General features: G+C 42.9%; 1 protein-coding gene across 1 annotated transcript in view; it reads left to right on the top strand.

Annotated features, from left to right (window-relative positions):
• Positions 1-19,099, top strand: part of LOC117365436 (sodium-dependent serotonin transporter-like) — a 50,666-nt gene that overhangs the window by 2,250 nt on the left and 29,317 nt on the right. The window contains exons 2-5 of the mRNA XM_033955892.1: positions 9,043-9,177; positions 10,268-10,487; positions 15,251-15,389; positions 16,748-16,882. Of these exons, the coding sequence (XP_033811783.1) occupies positions 9,069-9,177; positions 10,268-10,487; positions 15,251-15,389; positions 16,748-16,882 (603 nt within the window). The 5' untranslated portion in view covers positions 9,043-9,068. The remainder of the gene's footprint in view (positions 1-9,042; positions 9,178-10,267; positions 10,488-15,250; positions 15,390-16,747; positions 16,883-19,099) is intronic.

Below are 19,099 nucleotides of genomic sequence, written 5' to 3'. Positions count from 1 at the left end.
GTTGCTACTTAGGATTTGAAAGGGTTCGAGGCTTGTGCAGATGAAGATGGAACTTAGGCATTGGTGGAATGAGGCATTATGACATCACAATCTCAGCTCTAGAATGTTGCTACTTATGATTTTAAAGGGTTTGAGTCTTGGGCAGATGAGGACGGAGCTTAGGCATTGGTGGAATGAGGCATTATGACATCACAATCTCAGCTCTAGAATGTTGCTACTTAGGATTTGAAAGGGTTCGAGGCTTGTGCAGATGAAGATGGAACTTAGGCATTGGTGGAATGAGGCATTATGACATCACAATCTCAGCTCTAGAATGTTGCTACTTAAGATTTTAAAGTGTTTGAGGCTTGTGCAGATGAGGTCAGAGCTTGCAGGAATGGGGCAGGGACTGGAAAAGAACTCGCAGGGATGGGACGGGAAAATGAGTTTCCGTGGGTAAGGGGTAAAATTTTGTCCCCGTGCCATTCTCTACACTGTAGTCCAACAGAAGCGAGTTTCAAAGGAGCAGAAGAAAACTGGCAGGCCAAAGAAAAAAGAACCACAGAGAAACTGAAAGAAGTAGACAACTTTCAAATGCTCAGCTTCCAATTTTGGTGGCAATCGGCTTGTACCATTTATAAATATGAAGCCAATCTAATTATCGCTTTGGCAGTTAACCATGTGTTTCTTATATGACCCGACACGGGCTGTGTTTCAGCGTGTCTGCCTGCATTAGGGATCTCTATGCGTTCTCCACATCAAAATGGATTTTTTCCACAAACTGCCTGAGACAATACCCTTTTTCAGATGAACACGCAACAAACCCTATTACCTCTGCGCTGTTTTTTCTTGTTGTCTGATTTGCATTTTGTACCCCCCTCTCTATCTTGGATTGATGAGATTTGGGCACTATGAAGGAGCTTGCTCAATACTAGGGGTGCTCAGCATCCACTGGAGCCCACAGAGCTGGCGTCTATGTTAACGAGACTTAAATCTGTAGGAAAAAGAATAGGAACTGTGGAGTTAGGAGAGGGGACAGGCAAGCCAGGAGCAACAGAAGAAAGGGGGGGGGGTTCATTAGAGAGCTCAGTGACTGCACTATTCTAGGCTCCCCCCTCTTCTCTACCACAGGCTGTCAGGAAGGGGGGATGGAGCAGAACTCAGAAGTGGAGAAGCTGCTTTCCAGGTTGCTCCCTTAGAAATAAAGCTCTGCTTGCAAATTTATGAAACATCAGGTTTGCCCAGTTCTGGCAGTCTGGCTTTTATTTGTCTCTCTCACTTTACCCAGCCCCTGATCAAATGACAAAGCTTTTTCTCATGGCTGCCCCCCCCTCTTAGAGTGCATCTCCACTCTAGAGGTGGAAAAGTTTATTTGATGCGACCCATCTCCTCGAATCTGTGATCAGAAGGAGGGGGGGAGGAGGCGTCCTTCTTTCCTCTTCCAGTGTACCCATTTTGAATCGTGCCACACTTGCCAGGAGTGGCAACATGGCACAGCAGAACTGCCTAGCTTCTGGCGACAGCCCGCCCAGACGGGGCAGCACAAATCTCAACCACAGCGCCAACCCACTGCCGCTTACCACCTCAACGGATTCCAGAGACAAGTGGAGAAGAAAGATCGATTTCCTGCTTTCTGTCATTGGATTTGCTGTAGACCTGGGCAATGTGTGGAGGTTTCCTTACATATGTTATCAGAATGGAGGCGGTAAGAACTTACACTTGTTAATCTGTCTTTGTTTGGTTGAGTCTGTTTTTTTCAAGACAGGGAAACTAGGAGAATTTGTTTATAGGATTCAAAGGGCTCCTTTTACTAAGGTACGCTAGCGTTTTTAGCGCACGCAGGATTTTAGTGCACGCTACGCGGCTAGAACTAATGCCAGCTCAATGCTGGCGTTAAGGTCTAGCGTGCGCGGCAATTCAGCACGCGCTATTCCGCGCGTTAAAGCCCTAACGCAGCTTTGTAAAACGAGCCCAAAGTATTCTCCTTTATTTCCAGCCTCTTTATTCATAAAATAAAAATACAAGCACAAATGATTTTAAAAAATGATTTAAAAAATACAAACATAAACGTATTAGAGTGAAAACAGAGATTTTTTTTTTTTTTAAACCCAAAAAACAACACATCTCAGTATCTGCATTCAATGAATTAGGCGCAATTTTGTATTTGATGTTTTTGGGCCAGACTAGATAGAGATTGGAATAATAAGTTTTCTGATATTTTTTTCCCATGAAAAATATGATTTCACTGCAAATGGGTTTCACAAGCTACATTTTTGTGACCTGGCTAGTTGTTTTCACAGACTGTTTCTTCAGTTTAATAAGTTTTCTGAACTAGAGTCAGAACAACTTTTATCAGCATCTCCTTTCATTCAATCAATCAATATTTTTTTTTAATTTTTAACAAGGTGATTTTAAGGACTGAAACGAAATACAAATAGAATGAAAATGATATGAACATAGGATCAAAATAATGATAGAATCTGATGGCTGTTTCCCAGTCAGTTTTTCACATATTAAGTTTTGTTTTTTTTTAACGTTGAAATCAATCATCTCCGGGATTTTGGTTTTCTTGCATAGGACTCAGGAAAGCGGAGACCGAAGTTCAATACAGGGCTCTGGGGAGCTGTCCATGGTAACAAGTTTCCTTTGCTAAATCTTCCATAGAGCTGAGAGAACAATTGTACTGGAGGTGTTTCGTGTCCCTTTACGAAAACTGCAAAGCTTTATTCATGTATTTATTTGAAAAAGCTGTGTTTGAGTATTCATATTTATTTGCAATCCATAGGGCTTCTTCATAGGAGAGACAGTCTTGTTCTGTTACCAATCACGGAAGACCCATTACGATCAATTTCTTTAAAATTGATTACTGAATGGATTTGCTCCACTAACGAGGGCGTTTTTATCTGATGGAATAATCAGACCTTACAATAGAGCTTCGCTTGTTAAAAAAAAAAAATCACAGCTATAAACATATACTGTCAAAATTCTATTAATTTGGCAAAAATCAGCACACAATTGATTTGCTCCTTGACACTGCAGTTATACTTTTTTTTAAACCGGTTTGGGCTAAAACCTGTTGACATATGGAATTCTAACGGCAGCTTCCGAAAAGGTTTGCTGTCTAGTTACTTTATCAAACCTTTGATCTGGGAACTTTAATATCAAAGCAAATAACTCACATTGAGCAACTGGCTCACTTGTGAATTGGTGTTTAGTTGCAGTTATCAATATTGAGTTTGCTTGGCTCTTTTAGCAGTGTTTAATAAAAGGAGACTCGGGGGTTTTCACAGAACATCTTTTCTAGAATTTGACCTGCTACTTTACTCTTATCCCTAGTTATTAGTAACTAGGATTCATTGAAAAAAAAAAAAAAAGGGATCTGTGCTAAACTAGCACAAGTTAGTAGTAAAAAAAAAAAAAAAGTCTTAAATACCCACATTAATAACTTCCCCATTAAAATGAAATAACTATTTATTTTCTTGTTTTTCAAATGTAAAATCGTTTACATTTGACTGGAAGCTTACTGTTTTTATACAATTTCTATCCCTCCTAATTTGATAACCAAGTTAAGGGGATGGGATTTGATATTCTGCCTTTCTGTGGTTTCAATCAAAGCTGTTTAAATATTATATACAGGCACTTACTGTATTTTCGACCTGGAGCAAAGAAAGGTTAAGTGGGTTACCCAAAGCCACCAGGCACTACAGTGTGAATTGAACCCCAATTCCCTGATTCTCAGGCCACTGCACTAACCATTAGACTTCTCTTTCAGTCAAAGAATCATACAATCTAAAATAAATATAAGAAAAAGAAAGGAACTCCAAAGACACAATAGGAAACTCACTTAGAGTCTCAGGTAAATCAAAGTTGTTCACAAGCAAAAAAAAAAAAAAAAAAAAAGCAAGAGAAATGTCCTTAGAACCAAATAGCATCAGTTTTATTCATCTTAAAAAGGTAATGTCCCAACAAGGAGAATGTGGTGAAAAAGTTAGCTTAGCAGGGTTTAAAAAAGGGTTTGGGGCAACACACTGCTTATTCTTAGGATAAGCAGCAGAAAATCTATTTTATTACTTCGGATCTAGCTAGGTACTTGGGACCTGGGTTGGCTACTATTGGAAACAGGATACTAGGCTTGATGGACCTTCAGTCTGTCCCAGTATGGCAGCTCTCATGTTCTTATGTGAGCCAAGTATAGGACAATCAAACCATTGTGACATCACTTAGGCATTGGTGGAATGGGGCATTATAACATCACAATCTCAGCTCTGGAATGTTGCTGCTCTTGCTTGATGAACTTGCTGCACTTCTTCGAGGGAGTAAATAGGCAGATAGACAAGGGCGACCTGCATGAATGACTACTTTGAAAAATTGTGAGCCATGTAATCGAGGGTGAAATACTCACGTGGATTAAAAACTGGTTGGCAGATAGGAAACAGAGAGAGGGCGTAAATGGACAATACTCGGATTGGAAAAGAATCACCAGTGGAGTGCTGCAGGGTTCGGTGCTCGGACCTGTGCTCTTGAACATGACCTGGAAATTGGTACGACGAGCGAGGTTATAAAATTTGCAGGCGATACAAAGTTATTCAGAGTAGTGAAGACGCAGAAGGATTGTGAGGACCTACAACGGGACATAAACACACTCGAGAAATGGGCCACGACATGGCAAATGAGGTTTAACGTGGATAAGTGTAAGGTGATGCATGTCGGTAGCAAAAATCTTATGCACAAATACAGGATGTCCGGTGCAGTACTCGGAGAGACCCCCCAGGAAAGAGACTCGGGAGGACTGGTTGACAAGTCGATGAAGCCGTCCGTGCAATACGCGGCGATGGCAAAAAGGGCGAACAGAATGCTGGGAATGATTAAGAAGGGGATCACAAACAGATCGGAGAAGTTTATCATACCACTGTACCGGGCCATGGTATGCCCCCAACTGGAATACTGCGTCCAGCACTGGTCACCGTACATGAAGAAGGACATGGTACTACTCGAAAGGGTCCAGAGAAGAGCGACTAAAATGGTTAAGGGGCTGGAGGAGTTGTACAGTAATAATAATAACAGTTTATATACCGCAGGACCGTGAAGTTCTATGCAATTTACAATGATTAGAAAGATGCTACAAATTGAGTGGAACTTACATAGTTGAAGATTAGTGACTAACAGTTTAAGGGATCAGTTGTTATGGGAGATTGTGATGGGAGAGATTGTGCAGATCCACTACCTAGGTACTTCAAGAACAGGTATGTTTTTAGGCGTTTCTTAAATTCAACATAGTTATTTGCGTGTATAATTAGTTTTTGCCTCATAATGCCGCTTGATAAGAGAGAAGATGTTGATGGTGTCTTTTAAATTTACATCCTCTAATCATCTACCCCTCCAAAACTCCAAAATATATCAAAACTTTTAAATATATGTAAACCTTCATGTACATAAGCATTAGAAATATTTTTAAAAATTTTTTTGGAATGCGCATAGCGAGCGTGGGAGTGAATCTCGGATTTGTAATGCGCATGGCGAGAAAATCGTGGATTAACCCCATGCTCTCCATGCACATTGTACATTTCAAATATCAATGGCAAATAACAACAACAAAAAAATCCAAAATCAAATAAAACTTTTATGGGCCAGCTATCCCTCCCCCCTTCCTTCCGGCTGGATTGTCACGTCGCTAGTGGTTGCTACGTGCTTCACGGCTGATAGAGCTGCACAACCTCCTGGGAATCATAGCCTGTATATAGCAGCGCGTGATCCCTGCGCATTCAACAGCTGTTAACTGTTGTGCCTTCTAGCAACTTAATAGTACTTTTCCAGAGAGAAATGGAATATGCATGAGAGATATTTGCATATAATGGAAGTGACAGGCATGCAAATCTTCTCCATGCATATTCATTAGGGCTATCCTGAAAACTTGATTGGCCTGGTGGGCCACCAGGATAGGGTTGGGAACCACTGCTCTAGAAAACACATACCGGGGGAGGGGGGAAGAAAATTCTATAAAGGGTACCATGATGGAGCGCACTAAGGCTTCTGTAAGCAGTGCCATTGTTGGCGGCCATCTTAAAAATGGCCACCAATCATGTATCAATCACGCAACAGCGCCATTTACGGAATCACAGCTACATGAAAGGTAGGCACTGGAAATGTAGGCCAGAGTTTTAAAGGTCTACATTTCCGGTGCGTAGCTTTCACAAGAATCGCACCACTTCTGTCGTTAACCATGCCTACATTGATGTTGGGTGTCATAAGGTACCTCATAAGGTGGAAAAACAATGGCCCTTATAGAGGAACCCTTAGGCATTGCCATTTTTTTAAACTTAAGTTTTAATCACTTTTTTTTTTTTTAAGTACTTATATACCACTTACAGCCTCAGTGGTTTACATGCGGGTACTCAAGTATTTTTTCCTGCCTGTCCTGGTGGGCTCATACACTATCTAATGTAAATAGGGCAATGGGGGATTAAGTGACTTGCCCAGGGTCACAAGGAACAGCATGGGATTTGAACCTACAACCTCAGGGTGCTGAGGCTGTAGTTCTAACCACTGCATCACACACTCCTGCTTGCTACTGATCCAGGGCAAACAGTGGCTTGCCGCCTGTTTGTCTCAATAGCAGACTATGGACTTTTCCTCCAGGAGCTTGTCCAAACCTTTTTAAAAACCAGCTGCATTAAGCACTCTTACCACATCCTCTGGCAATGCATTCCAGAGCTTAACTATTTTCTGAGTGAAAATATTTTTCCTCCTATTGGTTTTATGTTTCAACAATTTTTATTGAAGACTGCACAGCCAAACCAAGAAATAAGCACCAATCAAATATAAAGATATATGTAACATGATACAGCTCAAGTCACCAGAACCAAGATAACAACAGGAAATACCGGTAAGTCACTCTCCCTTCATGTACTAACAGGCCTACAGTTCCCCCCCAAAAAAAAAAACAACTTACAAAACAGCTTCCCCCACTCCAAAACATGAGAACACCCTCTCAATCCCCCCTCTTTCTACCACCCCCATCCTCAAACAGTTCTCACTCCCCTGTACCCCCATTTCCTCCTCCTATTGGTTGTAAAAGTATTTCCCTGTAACTTCATTGAGTGTCCCCCTAGTCTTTGTAATTTTTGACGGAGTAAAGAAATCGATCCACATGTACCCGTTTTACTCCACTCAGGATTTTGTAGACTTCAATCATATCTCCCCTCAGCCGTCTCTTTTCCAAGCTGAAGAACCCTAACCTCTTTAGCATTTCCTCATACGAGAGGAGTTCCATCCCTTTTATCATCTCGGTCGTTCTTCTTTGAACGTTTTCTAGTACCACTATATCTTTTTTGAGATAAGGTGACCGGAATTGAATGCAATATTTAAGGTGAGGCATTATAACATTCTCAGTCTTGTTTACCATCCCTTTTTCAATCATTCCTAGCATTTTATTTGCTTTTTTTGGCCACCGCCACACATTGGGCAGAAGGTTTCAGCAGTTCAAGCTACTAGAGTTGCGTCAAATGCCACTTCAGCTTATCCAGACCATCTTGCCATGTGCGGGACATAGACCATAAAAGTCTGCCCAGCGCTGTCCTCATATTCAAAAATTACTGGCATTTCCGTTGAAGCCTTCTGTAGCCCATCCTAAACCAAAATGCCATATGTGAGACACAGACCATACAAGTCTGCCCTCTACCAGCCTTCGCAGTCGGAGTTGCCATCTAAGCACCACTCAATATTTTTAAAACACACACGCAACCATTTAAGTTTTGTTTCTATGCCATCCGCTTTCTAATGAGATATCCTCCGCGTTAATCCCATGCCTTTTTGAATACCGTCTCCATTTTTGTCTTCACCGCCTCCCTCAGCAGGGCTTTCCAGGCCTAAAGAATTTCAAGTTTATTAAAAATGTATTATCCTGCGCCTCGGGAATAACTTCAGGGCGGCTTACATTCTAAAAACAGTAAAACAGCTTCAAAAAAATACATGAAATTAAGGTCAAAGGGGAAAGCTACAAAATATAAAAACTGAAAACTTCACTCTTCGACAATTAATTCTTTTAAGATCACAATAAGCACCTGACCTTTACTTCATTCCGCTCCTTCCTCCCACCCTAACCCATTTCCCTCCCTTTCCTCAAGTCGCCTAGAGCCTGTTAAGGTGTGAGTGACACACAAATATTAGATAAAAAGAAAAAAGGGAGGGAGGGAAAAATACAGGAGGGATATTTTCTGTTTTGCCTGATACCAACAGCATTGTTTACATAATCATGGCTTAATATGCATCGTTGAAAAGAAAAGTTTTCAGGTTGGCTTTAAACTTATCCATAGAAGTTATCAGTCGGAGGGTTAATGGTAATGAGTTCCACAATTTTGGACTGTTGGAGAAAATTGCATCACTTTCCTGACATTATGGGTTCCTTCGCTAAGCGTTTTAGCGCACGCACCGGATTAGCGCACTCTAGCCGAAAATCTACCACCTGCTCAAAAGGAGGCGGTAGCGGCTAGTGCGCGTGGCAATTTAGCGCACGCTATTCCACGCGTTAAGGCTCTAGCACGGCTTTGTAAAAGGAGCCCTATATGTTTTGATTTCTATCCCCAAAGAGCTCAGAATGGGTTACAGGTATTTATTTTTTATCATTTATATTCTGCCTATCCTACAATCCTATGTGGATTACAAATTATTCAGGTACTCAAGCATTTTTCCCTGTCCCGGCGGGCTCCCACTCTCTCTAATGTACCTGGGGCTATGGGGAGTAAGTGACTTGCCCAGGAGCAGTGTGGGATTTGAACCCACAACCTCAGGGCACCGAGGCTGTAGCTCTAGCCACTGCACCACACACTCCCTTCCTCTGTCTCTCAACCCACAACCTCAATTCATGTCCTCTAGTTTTACTGTTTTTCCCTTCTCTGGAAAAGATTTGCTTCTATATTAATACCTTTCAAGTATTTACATACATAATCAGCACTTGCCTTGATTTTACAGAATGAGAGGCAATGAGTAAATGTGCGTGCTGAATCATTTTAGTGCAAGGAAGCAATAGTATTTCATGAGAATTGGGGTTTGTTTCTCTACGTGCAGGAGCGTTTCTCATCCCTTACACTTTAATGGCCATTTTCGGAGGAGTCCCATTATTTTACATGGAGCTGGCTTTGGGGCAGTTTCATCGAACTGGTGCAATCCCGATCTGGAAACACATATGCCCAATCTTTAAAGGTAAGCATATTTACGAGGGTTGCTTTTGTAATTTATTGCTTTTTATCTCAGAAATGTTAGCAAATTATAATTATAATACGTACATAGCTTAGAAAGAAGTCAATTCAATCTATTAAAACAAATTCAAGTCTATAAACATGGTCGTGTTAGGAAGAACTCTCCTTATCTGAAATTCTTTAGCTGCTATTTCCCACTATTAGGAAAAATCCCTTATCCAGAACAAGCCTGGTAACAACCAAGCCAGATAAAACAGACTTGTCCTACCACATTTTATATTTTGTCATATTTGGAGGACCAAAACAAACGCCATTGTATTTTGCCGCATGTTTTGTCAAATAGTGTCAAAATATGATAGTACATTGTTCCATCACCCCCTTCCCCCCCCCCCACGCTTTCACCCTGTCTCTAACAGTTAGATTTTAATTTTCCCACCATGACATGGCTCTCTGCTAGCTTGAAGGCAAACAGAAGAACACCTCGCCTTGGGTTATATGCAGACAAACAGAAAGGCAAGGGAGGCATCTTTTCAACCAATGATCGAGTCTTTATTGAACTCAAATAGTCTCAATCATTGGTTGAAAAGACGCCTCCCTTGCCTTTCTGTTTCTCTGCTAGCTTGAGCCATGTCATTCCAGAAGTTTGGGCTTGTCTCATAACCCAAACGTTCAACACCGCTTGACTCAAGCTTACAGAGAGCTGATCTGCAGTGGAGCAGCAGGAATCCCATTATAAATAGCATAAGAATTGCCAAACTTCCAAAGATCAGGCAAAAAACCCAACCCTAGTTGGGTTGGTTTCTGGTCCATGGGCTGGAAGTTGAACAAGTCTTAAATAAAGGGGTTATCTACTGTAAGTAACTCTATACTATCAAATAGCATTCCACACACAAAAAGCATTTTATAATCACCAATGTTCTGGTCATCTGTTTAAATTCAAGGCAAAATCTAAAATATTGGTCATCTTTGCTTTAAACATTTGATGTCATTATGAGAGCAGAGAAAGGTAAGGGGATTTTATTTCACTTTGCCATCATGACTTGCTGAATTCTTTCACCCAATGGATGGTTAACAAACATGTCCTGTCCTTGGAGGCATTGGGTTCTCTATTTGCATTATCGCCTTGTACGTCTCCTTCTACTACAACACCATCATCGCTTGGGCATTATATTACTTCTACTCATCTTTCACTGGGACGTTGCCATGGACGACTTGTGATAACCCCTGGAACACGCCCAACTGCACCAACTATTTTGGGACAAGCAACACGACATGGACCAACTTCTCCAGATCACCAGCTGAAGAGTTTTATACGTAAGTTTATGTAAGTGACTTAGGCGATGGCTCAGTGTCAAGTTTCCAAGTTTATTTACAGTTTGATATACCGACCATCAAACAAATATCAGGAAGCAGACTGAAAGTTTTGCAGGTTGACCAATAAACATACTACATTCTCTGGAACCTCAGATTCTGTTTCGTCTACAGTCCCTGAATGGTATGAGATCACCAAATCTGGCTGTAGCGATATCTGTCTACTTCTGACCTCTTAGGCTGTTTTCTTGCATGTGTTTATTTAATTCCGATATTTTAGCTGCATGTGACCTGCTAACTTTGCAGGGTCATAAACCAGTTCATCACCTATAGTTACAATACAATACAATTTTTATTTGTATATCGCCAATACCTCTTCAAAGTTCACAGCGGTTCACAAACAATAATAATGCATCAATTATTAGGATCTTAGCAAATATCCCTAACTGCCCCTAAGGCTCACAATCTAACTAAAAGCAGTGTTTCTCAACTCGGTCCTGGAGTACCCCCTTGCCAGTCAGGTTTTCAGGATATCCGCAATGAATTTGCATGAAAGAAATTTGCATTTAATGGAAGCAGTGTATGCAAATCAAGTTTATACATATTCATTGTGGATATCCTGAAAACCAGACTGGCAAGGGGGTACTCCAGGGGACTGAGTTGAGAAACACTGAACTAAAGCACCTTAGAACAGCTACTTAACCTACTTAAAATGCAAGGAGAAAAACATAATAACAAACATTAAGTAGGAAGATAAAACAAAAGATTAGATAAAATGGAAAGAAAATAGAAACCTAGCAGAAAAGAACCCCCCCCCCCAAATAAACCTAAGGTTAAAACCAATACAATAACCAGACAATTAATGTGGATGATCAGGGAGGACAAGACTGCAGTGTAGACTCCTTTACAACCAGTTGAAAGGGGGGGGGGGAGCAATTGTCAGGGGGGAGGGCAAAATGGTTCATAGACAAAATCGCGCGAGACAATGGCGCGCTGACAACTGAGTGCAAGATTGACGGCACGCCGAAGAAAAGTACTATTTTAAAGGGTACCGACGGGGGGTGTTGGTGGGGAACCCCTCTATTTTACTTAACAGACATCGCGCTGGCGTTGTGGGGGGTTTGGGGGGTTGTAACCCCCCTCATTATACTTGAAACCAAACTTTTTGCCTGTTTTTTAGGGAAAAAGTTCAGTTTTAAGTATAATGTGGGGGGTTACAACCCCCCAAACCCCCCACTACGCCAGCGCAATGTCTGTTAAGTAAAGTGGGGGGGTTCCCCCCCACACCCCCTGTCAGAGCCCTTTAAAATAGTGCTTTTCTTCGGCGCGCCGTCAACCTTGCGCTCAGTTGTCGGCGCGCCATTGTCTCGCGTGATTTAGTCCCGTCACCGGGCAAAATGAGCATTACTAGAGGACTAAAGGAGGGGCTTTGTGAGGCCAGATTTGAGGGTGCTATGGCCCCATTAGAAACCAGCTAGAACCAGCTAAAGCCTGCCGTCATGTTTGCAACATGACACTCTAGACTTTCCCACCTGCTGATTCTTTGTGGTATAGAAAGATAAGGCTGAGCCACTATTGCGTGGTAGGAGCACCTGATAATGACATTTTCAAGTTTTGATCTTGCTCCTATTAATATGAATTTGACTTTTGGCATTCTAAAATTCCTTTTCTAAGAGATTAGCAGCAGTTGTAGTTTATAAAAAAAAAAAAATCAATAGTGGAAGATGGAGGAAGATAAGGAATTTGGAAATCAAGGTTTGTGCATTGCACTGTCAGTACCAGCCAGTTCCCATTGAGGTAAAAAGAAAAGAATCATTTTTTCTGTACCTTATCTGATTCTTTGAATTCCAGACAGGTTCTGCTTAGGGTCCTGTTTAGCAAGCTTTTTCACATAAAATGATTGCTCCCCCAGCCACTTGGACTTTTTAGCACCTCCGCAATGAATATCCATATGCTTTTAGATTATTTTCAATTTGTCCTAATCATCAGCTAGCTCATTAATTGATGGGCAGTATATCAAATAAAATGGAAACCTGAATATGCAATGCATAAATTTGCATTGAATGCAGGCAGCGCGTAGAAAGCAAGTTCTTGAAAACGCATTGCAGCCGTAGAAACAAATACAAGGAATGGTTTGGGAATCGCTGCAAACCTTGGGATCTACCCAGCCTGTCAAATTTTTGGGGATGTCCAAAATGAATAAGCATGAGACAATTCTGCTGCAGTGTCTCTGTTGTATGGAAATCTCTCTCATGCTTATTCATTGTGGATATCCTGAAAATCTGACTGGCCAGGTGGTCCCTGAGGACTGGATTGCAACCTTCTCATCTAAGAGCAGGGGTCTCAAAGTCCCTCCTTGAGGGCCGCAATCCAGTCGGGTTTTCAGGATTTCCTCCATGAATATGCATGAGATCTATGTGCATGCACTGCTTTCAATGCATATTCATTGGGGAAATCCTGAAAACCCGACTGGATTGCGGCCCTCAAGGAGGGACTTTGAGATCCCTGGCCTAAACCACACATGGACAACTCCGGTCCTTGAGGGCTGCAATCCACTCGGGCTTTCAGGATTTCTGCAATGAATATGCATGAGATCTATGTACATGCACTGCTTTCAATGCATATTCTTTGGGGAAATCCTGAAAACCCGACTGGATTGCGGCCCTCAAGGAGGGACTTTGAGATCCCTGTCTAAGAGCAATCAACAGACCTAAAATAGTCCAGCTCCTTGGTATTCACTCCCAGTCCTCAAGAGCCACCAATGGGTCAGGTTTTCAGAATATCTTTAATGAATAAGCATGGGAGAATTTGTATGCTCTCCACATCTATTGTATGCTAACCTTTTCCAGGAATATCCTGAAAACCTGGCCTGTTGACAGCCCTTCTGAACTGAAAGTGACTATCACAGGCCTCACAGAACTCAGTAGCACCTGGTCTTGCCAAAAAGAAAAGCTCCTGATGTGGGTCCTAATGGTCTGCCAAGCTGCCCAGTACTAAGAGGGTGATTTTAGGCCAGGCCTGGATTTCTGACCACCTCATTCATGCATGATGGGACTTTTAGTAATGATTTCAATAGGTAGAATTGGAGACTACAAATCCCACACTTCTCCAGAATAAGTTGAAAACAAGGACCAGCTCAAAGGCCTCACTCTTGGAAGTGAGTAACTTGGCAGCTCTGATCCTGGTTGTTAATGAAGTGTAAAGAAAAGCAGGAGCACAGTCTAGACAGATCAGATTTCCTAATGATTTTGGAGGAACAGAAGCTGTGTGAACATACTGTTTTGCTGAGAAATGAATAAAAAGACCTGAAATTGCCTATTACAATGCTTCTCAACCTTCTCCTAGAGCAGACAGGGGCAACTCCGGTCCTCGAGGGACTGAATCCAGTCGGGTTTTCAGGGTTTCCCCAATGAATATGCATGATATCTATTTGCAGGCACTGCTTTCATTGTATGCTAATAGGTCTCATACATATTCATTGTGGATATCCTGAAAACCTGACCTGGTTCTGGCTCTCGAGGACTGGAATTGCCTACCCCTGAGCTAGGTGATCCTCAAGAACAGGATGTCAAACCACTGACAGAACTTGTGTACATACACAGAGAAAGCCATGGTAAGGACAAAGGCAGGGGTGTCATAGTCCCTCCTCAAGGGCCGCAATCCAGTCGAGTTTTCAGGATTTCCCCAATGAATATGAGTGAGACCTATTAGCATACAATCTCATGCATATTCATTGGGGAAATCCTGAAAACCCGACTGGATTGCGGCCCTCGAGGAGGGACTTTGACACCCCTGGCCTACACCAAGTGACCCAGTTGACAATAGCAAGCTATGCCAACTGGCTGGGCCAAGAGTTTCATATCTGTTATGATCTCCAGTGTTATTACACAAGATTGCTTGATTTAAAAAACAAACAAACATATTCCACTTATACCTAAGTGGATTACAAAAAAACCAAACATAATCATAAGATAAAATCACCAAAAACACAATAAAACACAATAAAACAAAGGAATATACAGGGTGCCCACAAAAACACTCCTTGATTTTAAATGGTTACCAAACCAAAATTTATTGGAATATTCTTTCACCTTTGAGGCTACAATTTCATCAACTCAAAGTTTCATATGGTATCTGTTCATTACATACACTCGATGTGCGCCCCCACCTGTTACTCGGCAAACATCGATGCAATAATCGAGCTGAAACCAGACTCTCCGAAGCATATCCAGCATGATCGCGTTTATAGCTTCAGTGATGCGTTCCTGCAGATCATTCATAGTTGCGGGTGGTGGAGGTAAGTACCCCCAAAGGAAAAAGTCACCAACAGTAATGTCCGGTGATCTCGGGGGGCCACTTGAGGAACACTTGGTCATTTTATCGCCGTTGCATTGTTTGAAGGTTGTAACTTCTACACCTATTGCAACTTATAAGGGTGAAAGTGCAAGCGATTGTGTAAAATCTTGCTAACCATGCTTTTTGTAACTTGTATTTGCTGTCATCTTATTTATAAACCTATTCCAATAAGTTTTGATTTTGTAACCATTTAAAATCTTCTGTGGGCACCCTGTACAAATGACATTTGCATTAATCAATTCATTCCTTCAGTTGCTGATTCTTATCCACTTACAAAGGCTTCTATAGAAAGAGATGTTTTAAATCATTTTTTTACAAAACTCTGAAAGTTATTATTCATTCTCAATTGTCCATCCAGATTATTCCAAAGCTTTCTCTCCCTTTTTCGAATGTGACATGTCGTGCTTTAGGAGGAAGGTTCTTGGCATTCACAAGTCCACAGGCCTGCATGACGTTGCTGGAATCCGCTGGCAGCTTCTTCTCTGTCTGTTCCTCATTTTTACTATTGTCTACTTCAGCCTGTGGAAGGGCGTGAAGACCTCGGGGAAGGTAACCATAGCTTTCTGTAATGAGCTTAATTCCCTCAGTCATATAGGGCTCTTTTTACTAAGGCACACTAGCCGTTTTAGCGCTCGCTAAATAATAGCCTGCGATCAACGCTAACGCATTGTCCTTTTGAGGACACGTCTGGGGGTCCAGACGGCTTTTCAAAACCTGCCACTTTGTCCGGGTTTTGGAAAAGCTTAGAAGAAATCGCGGTCGGGCAGAAGGGCATCTGCACGTGCGCAGATTTCACGTGATGACGTCACCCGCATGAGCATGTGTGTGACATCATCGCGTCACATCCGCACATGCGCGCATGCCCTCCTGCCCAACGAGAGCAGGCAGCTGGGGGGGGGGGGGGGCTGAGGGGGGCTAGGGCGAGATAGGGGGCAGAGCTGGGGTGTAAAGGGGCGGGGATGGGTGAAACTGGGCGAGCTCTAGGGGTGGGTCTAGGGGTCTGGATTTTCCAAACGAAAAATTTTGTAAATCTACTCAATACCTAATCCTTGTAAGGCCAGGTGAGAGAAGAAGACCCTACCCGCTATCATCCAGGAAGGGAAACAGAGTGTCATTAGACAGGAAACATAGGTTCATAGACAACGGTGTGAAAGACAAAAACGCGTGCCGACAGTTGAGTGCAGCGCGGAGGCGCGCGCTGCACAAAATTACAGTTTTTAGGGGCTCCGACGGGGGGTTTTGTTGGGGAATCCCCCCAGTTTACTTAATAAACATCGCGCCGGCGTTATGGGGGGTTTGGAGGGTCGTAACCTTCCACATTTTACTGTAAACTGAACTTTTTCCCTAAAAACAGGGAAAAAGTTAAGTTTTCAGTAAAATGTGGGGGGTTACAACCCCCCACACCCCCCACAACGCCCCCACAAGGTGGCGCGATGTCTATTAAGTAAAGTGGGGGAGTTCCCTCCCACGCCCCCCCGTCGGAGCCCTAAAAACAGTAATTTAGAGCGGCGCAGGCCTCCACGCTGCGCTCAATTGTCTGGGCGCGCCTTTGTCCCGGCGCGCTTTTGATCTGACACCGGAAACATATACTCTCTGACCTATGTTAAAGCCTTTAAAAAGTAGGGATCAAATTTCAGCTCAGCGTTTTGCTGATCACCATCAGCGTTATGACCAGAAAGTCAGTGCTGGACTTTGTTAGGGCTTCAGGACCGAATTTGCGGGTTTGCAGAGCTGGTTCTGGGGCACTGCCTAAAGATAGGACTGACTTTTATGCGGTCTTCTTGGTCAGTCGAGTGCTAAGTATCGCTGACAGCAGTGAGATCACTCCAAGGGGCCAGAGAGCTCGCCATTTAGAATGATATACGGATTTGCGCCCTAGCCATCACTTCTTCCTGCGCATTTTTTAGGTTGTGTGGGTAACGGCTACCTTTCCCTACGTCATACTGTTCATTCTGCTGATGCGAGGAGTGACTTTACCAGGGGCCTGGAAAGGCGTCATCTTCTATCTAAGGCCAAACTGGGAGAAGCTGATGAGCACCGTGGTAAGTACCCCCCTGGCATGATTCATACAGTCAGAGGTGACGTGAATAAATACAAAAGAACATAAGCGTCATCATACTGGACAGACCACAGGTCTATCAAGCCCGGTACCCTGTTTCCATGGTGCTAGACTGACGTTTCATGTGAGCAAGTGCAAAGTGATATGTGCAGCTCTGGTCGCCGTATCTCACAAAAGATATAGCGGAATTAGAAAAGGTACAGAGAAGGGCGACGAAAATGATAAAAGGGATGGGACAACTTCCCTATGAGGAAAGGCTAAAGCGGCTAGGGCTCTTCATCATGGAGAAGAGACGGCTCAGGGGTGATATGATAGAGGTCTATAAAATAATGAGTGGGATGGAAAAGGTAGATGTGAGTCGCTTGTTCACTCTTTCCAAAAATAGTAGGACTAGGGGGACAGGCAATGAAGCTACTGAGTAGCAGATTTAAAACAAACCGGAGAAAATATTTCTTCACACTACATGTAATTAAACTCTGAAATTTGCTTTCCAGAGAATGTAATGAAATCAGTTAGCTGAGCGGGGTTTAAAAAAAATGTTTGGATAGATTCCTAAAAGGAAAGTCCATAGGCCATTATTGAGATGGCTTGGGGAAATCCACTGCTTATTCCTAGGATAAGCAGCATAGAATCTGTTTTGCTACTTGGGATTAGAGAATGACACGGTGACAAAATTCATCACCGTTCCCGTCCCCGCGGATAACCGCAGGAAACCATCTTCAAGTCATTCTTTAAGGAGAGAGGGAAGAATGAGAGTATAATTGGGCACAACCACTGACCCTCAAGCCTTGCATTGAAGAATGCTGGTGTAGAAGGACTAAGGTTGAAATAGACACTAGAATATGACATGGGATTATTTCCCGCGGTTATCCGCGGTGACGGGAACGGTGATGAATTTTGTCACCGTGTCATTCTCTACTTGGGATCTAGCTAAGTACTTGGGACCTGGGTTGGCCACTGTTGGAAACAGGATACTGGGCTTGAGGGACCTTCATTCTGTCCCAGTTTGGCAGTTCTTATGTTCTTATGTGAGCCAAGTATAGGGCAGTCAAGCCATTGTGACATCACTGACGAGGTTGGCTCTTAGGCATTGGTGGAATGAGGCATTATGACATCACAATCTCAGCTCTGGAATGTTGCTACTCTTTGGGTTTCTGCCAGATACTTGGGACCTGGGTTAGCCACTGTTGGAAACAGGACACTGGGCTTGATGGACCTTCAGTCTGTCCCAGTATGGCAAGTCTTATGTTCTTATAGCTATGTAAAGCAGGGCTCCACATTAGGAGTCACCGCTCAGTACGCAGTGGTGGCTAAGAAAGCAAATAGAATTAGGAATTATCAGGAAAGGAATGGAAAACACGGATGAGAATGTTATGATGCCCTTGCATTGTTCCATGGTGTGACTGTACCTTGAATATTCCCCCTGATATTCAGTGGGGCTTAGCCAGCTGGGAATGGCTCCTGGATGGCTAAGTCCTGTTTGCCTGGCTATCTGTCGATATTCAATGGGAGATAGCCGATTATCTCTTGCTGAATATGTGGCTTGCTGGCTAACCTGGTGACCGGCTATGTTATGTGATACAGTCGGTTACTACTGATTTGCATGTGGCCAGATAGACCTGCCTAAAAGCAGGTCTATCTTTGGCCAGCTGAGTTCAAACCATCAAACTGACATGATCGAAACATGCAAGATACTGAAGGGGATAGATTTAATAGATAAGGACAGGTTGTTCACCCTCTCCAAGGTAGAGAGAACGAGAGGGCACTCTCTAAAGTTAAAAGGTGATAGATTCCATACAAACCTAAGGAAGTTCTTCTTCACCCAGAGAGTGGTGGAAAACTGGAACGCTCTTCTGGAGGCTGTTATACGGGGAAACACCCTCCAGGGATTCAAGACAAAGTTAGACAAGTTCCTTTTGAACCAGAACGTGTGCAGGTAGGGCTAGTCTCAGTTAGGGCACTGGTCTTTGACCTAAGGGCCGCCGCGTGAACGGACTGCTGGGCATGATGGACCACTGGTCTGACCCAGCAGCGGCAATTCTTATGTTCTAAACTTTTACCCAGATATTTAATGCCAGTGGCTGGATATGACCCCGACATTGAATATTTGGGATTGTCGCTTACTGAGATAGGTAACCAGGCTACTTCCTGTGATCTCAATATCAGGCCCAACTGTGTGCAATTCTAGTCACCACATCTC

Source organism: Geotrypetes seraphini, chromosome 8 (assembly GCF_902459505.1).
Source record: "Geotrypetes seraphini chromosome 8, aGeoSer1.1, whole genome shotgun sequence".
Taxonomy (NCBI): domain Eukaryota; kingdom Metazoa; phylum Chordata; class Amphibia; order Gymnophiona; family Dermophiidae; genus Geotrypetes; species Geotrypetes seraphini.
This window is presented reverse-complemented; position numbering and strand designations above follow the sequence as displayed.